Source organism: Oncorhynchus kisutch, linkage group LG26 (assembly GCF_002021735.2).
Source record: "Oncorhynchus kisutch isolate 150728-3 linkage group LG26, Okis_V2, whole genome shotgun sequence".
In the NCBI taxonomy this organism is placed as follows: Eukaryota; Metazoa; Chordata; class Actinopteri; order Salmoniformes; family Salmonidae; genus Oncorhynchus; species Oncorhynchus kisutch.
Window position 1 is genome coordinate 49,795,125 of NC_034199.2, and position 6,975 is coordinate 49,802,099.

The 6,975-nt window shown below is 49.8% G+C and overlaps 1 protein-coding gene across 2 annotated transcripts in view; it reads left to right on the top strand.

The window, feature by feature from the left end:
- fer1l6 (fer-1 like family member 6) overlaps positions 1-6,485 on the top strand; it is a 68,463-nt gene extending 61,978 nt beyond the window's left edge. For both annotated transcript variants that reach the window (XM_031805860.1, XM_031805861.1), the window contains 5 exons: positions 1,791-1,889; positions 4,815-5,056; positions 5,321-5,478; positions 5,845-5,945; positions 6,190-6,485. In XM_031805860.1, coding sequence (XP_031661720.1) covers positions 1,791-1,889; positions 4,815-5,056; positions 5,321-5,478; positions 5,845-5,945; positions 6,190-6,370 — 781 coding nt within the window. In that variant the 3' untranslated portion in view covers positions 6,371-6,485. The remainder of the gene's footprint in view (positions 1-1,790; positions 1,890-4,814; positions 5,057-5,320; positions 5,479-5,844; positions 5,946-6,189) is intronic.
- Positions 6,486-6,975: the final 490 nt, after the last annotated feature.

Below are 6,975 nucleotides of genomic sequence, written 5' to 3' on the forward strand. Positions count from 1 at the left end.
AGTAGTGTGTGTGGCCTCCACGTGCCTGTATGACCTCCCTACAACACCTGGGCATGCTCCTAATGAGGTGGCAGATGGTCTCCTGAGGGATCTCCTCCCAGACCTGGACTAAAGCATCCGCCAACTCCTGGACAGTCTGTGGTGTTGGTGGATGGAGCGATACATGATGTCCCAGATGTGCTCAATTGGATTCAGGTCTGGGGAACGGGTGGGCCAGTCCATAGCATCAATGCCTTCCTCTTGCAGGAACTGCTGACACACTCCAGCCACATGAGGTCTAGCATTGTCTTGCATTAGGAGGAACCCAGGGCCAACCGCACCAGCATATGGTCTCACAAGGGGTCTGAGGATCTCATCTCGGTACCTAATGGCAGTCAGGCTACCTCTGGCGAGCACATGGAGGGCTGTGCGGCCCCCCAAAGAAATGCCACCCCACACCATGACTGACCCACCGCCAAACCGGTCATGCTGGAGGATGTTGCAGGCAGCAGAACGTTCTCCACGGTGTTTCCAGACTCTGTCACGTCTGTCACATGTGCTCAGTGTGAACCTGCTTTCATCTGTGAAGAGCACAGGGCGCCAGTGGCGAATTTGCCAACCTTGGTGTTCTCTGGCAAATGAAAAACATCCTGCACGGTGTTGGGCTGTAAGCACAACCCCCCACCTGTGGACGTCGGGCCCTCATACCACCCTCATGGAGTCTGTTTCTGACCGTTTGAGCAGACACATGCACATTTGTGGCCTGCTGGAGGTCATTTTGCAGGGCTCTGGCAGTGCTCCTCCTGCTCCTCCTTGCACAAAGGCAGAGGTAGCGGTCCTGCTGCTGGGTTATTGCCCTCCTACGGCCTCCTCCACGTCGCCTGATGTACTGGCCTGTCTCCTGGTAGCGCCTCCGTGCTCTGGACACTACGGTGACAGACAGAGCAAACCTTCTTGCCACAGCTCGCATTGATGTACCATCCTGGATGAGCTGCACTACCTGAGCCACTTGTGTGGGTTGTAGACTCCGTCTCATGCTACCACTAGAGTGAAAGCACCGCCATCATTCAAAAGTGACCAAAACATCAGCCAGGAAGCATAGGAACTGAGAAGTGGTCTGTGGTCCCCACCTGCAGAACCACTCCTTTATTGGGGGTGTCTTGCTAATTGCCTATAATTTCCACCTGTTGTCTATTCCATTTGCACAACAGCATGTGAAATTTATTGTCAATCAGTGTTGCTTCCTAAGTGGACAGTTTGATTTCACAGAAGTGTGATTGACTTGGAGTTACATTGTGTTGTTTAAGTGTTCCCTTTATTTTTTTGAGCAGTATACCTCAAACCAGGCCAGTTCAATACAAGACCAATGTACCTCAAACCAGGCCAGTTCAATACAAGACCAATGTACCTCAAACCAGGCCAGTTCAATACAAGACCAATATACACCAGGCCAGTTCAATACAAGACCAATATACACCAGACCAGTTCAATAGAAGACCAATATACCCCAGGCCAGTTCAATAAAATTGTTGGTCCTGTGAAGGTATGAGTTGATTGATTGATTGTTGATCCTGTGAAGGTATGAGTTGATTGATTGTTGATCCTGTGAAGGTATGAGTTGATTGATTGTTGATCCTGTGAAGGTATGAATTGATTGATTGTTGATCCTGTGAAGGTATGAGTTGATTGATTGTTGATCCTGTGAAGGTATGAGTTGATTGATTGTTGATCCTGTGAAGGTATGAGTTGATTGATTGATTGTTGGTCCTGTGAAGGTATGAGTTGATTGATTGATTGTTGATCCTGTGAAGGTTTGAGTTGAGAATCATCATCTGGAACACTGAAGATGTGATTCTGGAGGACACTAACATCCTCACAGGAACACAGTCTAGTGACATCTACGTCAAAGGGTGAGTGGAGCGACAGTGGGGGGTTTCAAAACGCATCCAATATAAAGACAGACATTGATGATTATAGATTACATTCAGCTCATCCCTGAAGATCAGGCTTCTGAAAAGGACCTTGATGGACCACAGGTCTAGGGGCACACAGGTCTAGGGGCACACAGGTCTAGGGGCACACAGGTCTAGGGGCACACAGGTCTAGGAGCACACAGGTCTAGGCGCACAGGGGCACACAGGTCTAGGGGCACACAGGTCTAGGGGCACACAGGTCTAGGGGCACACAGGTCTAGGGCCACACAGGTCTAGGGGCACACAGGTCTAGGGGCACACAGGTCTAGGGGCACACAGGTCTAGGGGCACACAGGTCTAGGAGCACACAGGTCTAGGGGCACAGGGGCACACAGGTCTAGGGGCACACGGGTCTAGGGGCACACAGGTCTAGGGGCACACAGGTCTAGGGCCACACAGCTCTAGGGCCACACAGGTCTAGGGGCACACAGGTCTAGGGCACACAGGTCTAGGGCCACACAGCTCTAGGGCCACACAGGTCTAGGGGCACACAGGTCTAGGGCACACAGGTCTAGGAGCACACAGGTCTAGGGGCACACAGGTCTAGGGCCACACAGGTCTAGGGGCACACAGGTCTAGGGGCACACAGGTCTAGGGGCACACAGGTCTAGGGCCACACAGGTCTAGGGGCACACAGGTCTAGGGCACACAGTTCTAGGGGCACACAGGTCTAGGGGCACACAGCTCTAGGGCCACACAGGTCTAGGGGCACACAGGTCTAGGGGCACACAGGTCTAGGGCACACAGGTATAGGGGCACACAGGTCTAGGGGCACACAGGTCTAGGGGCACACAGGTCTAGGGGCACACAGGTTTAGGGGCACACAGGTCTAGGGGCACACAGGTCTAGGGGCACACAGGTCTAGGGGCACACAGGTCTAGGGGCACACAGGTCTAGGGGCACACAGGTCTAGGGGCACACAGGTCTAGGGCACACAGGTCTAGGGGCACACAGGTCTAGGGGCACACAGGTCTAGGGGCACACAGGTCTACGGGCACACAGGTCTAGGGGCACACAGCTCTAGGGCCACACAGGTCTAGGGCACACAGGTCTAGGGGCACACAGGTCTAGGGTGTCAGCACAGGTCTAGGGTGTCAGCACAGGTCTAGGGTGTCAGCACAGGTCTAGGGTGTCAGCACAGGTCTAGGGTGTCAGCACAGGTCTGGGGTGTCAGCACAGGTCTAGGGGCACACAGGTCTAGGGGCACACAGGTCTAGGGCCACACAGGTCTAGGGTGTCAGCACAGGTCTAGGGTGTCAGCACAGGTCTAGGGGCACACAGGTCTAGGGACACGGGTCTAGGGCACACAAGTCTAGGGGCACAGGGGCACACAGGTCTAGGGTGTCAGCACAGGTCCGAATCCGGCCTACTTTCACCACTGTCACCCTCTATATATTTCTCTGTCATCCCACCCATCTTTCTCCACTGTTATCCTCTCTATCTTTCTCCACTGTCATCCCCCATCTTTCTCTACTGTCATCCTCTCTCTTTCTCCACTGTCATCCTCTCTATCTTTCTTCACTGTCATCCTCTCTATCTTTCTCCACTGTCATCCTCTCTATCTTTCTCCACTGTCATCCCCCCATCTTTCTCTACTGTCATCCTCTATATCTTTCTCTACCGTCATCCCCCCATCTTTCTCTACTGTCATCCTCTATATCTTTCTCTACCGTCATCCTCTATATCTTTCTCTACCGTCATCCTCTATCTTTCTCCACTGTCATCCTCTCTTTCTCCACTGTCATCCTCTCTATCTTTCTTCACTGTCATCCTCTCTATCTTTCTCCACTGTCATCCTCTCTATCTTTCTCCACTGTCATCCCCCCATCTTTCTCTACTGTCATCCTCTATATCTTTCTCCACTGTCACCCTCTATATCTTTCTCTACTGTCATCCTCTCTATCTTTCTGTACTGTCATCCTCTCTATCTTTCTCCTCTGCCATACTCTCTATCTTTCTCCACTGTCATCCTCTCTATCTTTCTCTACTGTCATCCTCTCCATCTTTCTCTACTGTCATCCTCTATCTTTCTCTACTATCATCCTCTCTATCTTTCTGTACTGTCATCCTCTCTATCTTTCTCCTCTGCCATCCTCTCTATCTTTCTCTACTGTCATCCTCTCTATCTTTCTCTACTGTCATCCTCTACCGTCATCCTCTATATCTTTCTCCACTGTCATCCTCTATATCTTTCTCCACTGTCATCCTCTCTATATTTCTCCACTGTCATCCTCTCTATCTTTCTCTACTGCCATCCTCTCTATTTTTCTCCACTGTCATCCTCTCTATCTTTCTCTACTGTCATCCTCTCTATCTTTCTCCACTGTCATCCTCTCTATCTTTCTCTACTGCCATCCTCTCTATCTTTCTCCACTGTCATCCTCTCTATCTTTCTCTACTGCCATCCTCTCTATCTTTCTCCACTGTCATCCTCTCTATCTTTCTCCACTGTCATCCTCTCTATCTTTCTCTACTGTCATCCTCTCTATCTTTCTCCACTGTCATCCTCTCTATCTTTCTCTACTGTCATCCTCTCTCCCTTTCTCTACTGTCATCCTCTATATCTTTCTCTACTGTCATCCTCTCTATCTTTCTCCACTGTCATCCTCTCTATCTTTCTCCACTGTCATCCTCTCTATCTTTCTCTACTGTCATCCTCTCTATCTTTCTCCACTGTCATCCTCTCTATCTTTCTCTACTGTCATCCTCTCTATCTTTCTCCACTGTCATCCTCTCTATCTTTCTCTACTGTCATCCTCTCTCCCTTTCTCTACTGTCATCCTCTATATCTTTCTCTACTGTCATCCTCTCTCACTCAATACGCTGAAAATTATATTTGTATAATTGTATACTTTTTTTCAGGTGGCTTAAGGGCTTTGAGGACGATCGCCAGGAGACTGATGTTCACTACAACTCTCTGACTGGGGAGGGTAACTTCAACTGGCGCCTGGTGTTCCCCTTTAACTACCTGCCTGCCGAGAAGATGGTGGTAGTCAGTAAGAGGGGGAGCATCTTCTCCCTGGACAAGACAGAGCAGAAGCTACCGGCCATGTTGGTGATGCAGGTCTGGGACTTTGACAGGCTGTCGTCTGATGATTTCTTGGGTAAGAGAGAGAGAAAGAGACTCTGGTTTGACTCCTTTCCCTGGGCTGTAAAGACAGTAGTCAATGGGAGGAAGGGGGACAGGTTTATTTCAATGATCACGATCAGGTATTGCTGATTAATCAGGGAAATCACATCCCAACCCAGCACATTTATTTTCCCATTAACACTGTATGTGTGAAACAAGTTAAGATGGACGTTTCTCTGTTCTCATACTTCCTGTACGAGTGAAACGAGAGTTATGATGGATGTGTCTGTGTTCTCAGGTACAGTAGAGCTGGACTTACATGGGTTTCCACGCGGGGCCAAGTCAGCCAAGGCCTGCAAGATGGACATGCTGATGGACAGCGTAGAGACGATCTCCATCTTCCAACAGAAGAGGTCCAGGGGCTGGTGGCCCTTTGTCAAGGCCGGGGAACTCACGGTACTAATACCATTCAACACCGTTACTCTGATGACAACGAGGCTGCTTGCCCTAATGGCTACCCTATTATATAGTGCACCACATTTTGACCAGAACCCAATGGTGTCTAGTATGTGTCGTGTGGGACGCAGACAAACTCACAAATTAACCTGTAGCCCCCCGTTGTGTCTACTGTCTAGGAGGAAGGGGCTAGGGGTTGTGTCTACTGTCTAGGAGGAAGGGGCTAGGGGTTGTGTCTACTGTTTAGGAGGAAGGGGCTAGGGGTTGTGTCTACTGTCTAGGAGGTAGGGGTTGTGTCTACTGTCTAGGATGAAGGGGGTGATTTGAGATTCAGGGGCGGTAACATGTTTTGGTTGTTGTCTCCAGGGGAAAGTAGAGGCGGAGTTCCACCTGGTGACATCAGAGGAGGCAGAGAAGAATCCGGTTGGTCGAGCCCGCAAGGAGCCTGAACCCCTGGAAAAACCCAAGTATGATCTGCATTTTTTATTGACTAATTACAAAACGATTCTATCAACTCTATTCTTCTCTCTAGCCGTCCATACAAGTCCTCCTCCTGCTTCATGAACCCGTTTAACTGCAGATCTAGGACCAGTTTTATAATTTAGCTCATAGTAAATAGGATTACATAGAGAGCGGGAGACCAGATCCTAGATCAGCAGCTCTACTCTGAGCCCTGTTTAAAGTGTTGTTCTCTCTCTCTCCCCTCTCTAGCCGGCCAGACACGTCATTCTCGTGGTTTGTGAACCCTTTTAAGTGCTTCTTCCACCTGATCTGGAGGAACTATAAGAAGTATATCATCATCGCTCTGGTCCTGCTCATCACAGCTCTGTTCATCGCCCTGCTGCTCTACACCCTGCCAGCAGCCATCTCACAGAAGATAGTCAATGGTTAACACACTGCACTACCACAGCTGACTGACTAGCTGGCTGACTGACTAGCTGACTGACTGACTAGCTGGCTGACTGACTAGCTAAATGACTGACTAGCTGGCTGACTAGCTAAATGACTGACTAGCTGGCTGACTAGATAAATGACTGACTAGCTGGCTGACTAGCTAAATGACTGACTAGCTGGCTGACTAGATAAATGACTGACTAGCTGGCTGACTGACTAGCTGGCTGACTAGCTAAATGACTGACTAGCTGGCTGACTAGATAAATGACTGACTAGCTGGCTGACTAGATAAATGACTGACTAGCTGACTGACTGACTAGCTGGCTGACTAGCTAAATGACTGACTAGCTGGCTGACTGACTAGCTGGCTGACTAGCTGACTGACTGACTAGCTGGCTGACTGACTAGCTGGCTGACTAGCTAAATGACTGACTAGCTGGCTGACTAGATAAATGACTGACTAGCTAAATGACTGACTAGCTGGCTGACTAGCTGGCTGGCTGACTAGCTAGCTGACTGACTAGCCGGCTGACTAGCTGGCTGACTAGCTGGCTGACTGAATAGCTGGCTGACTGAATAATTGGCTGACTGACAGTTCGACTA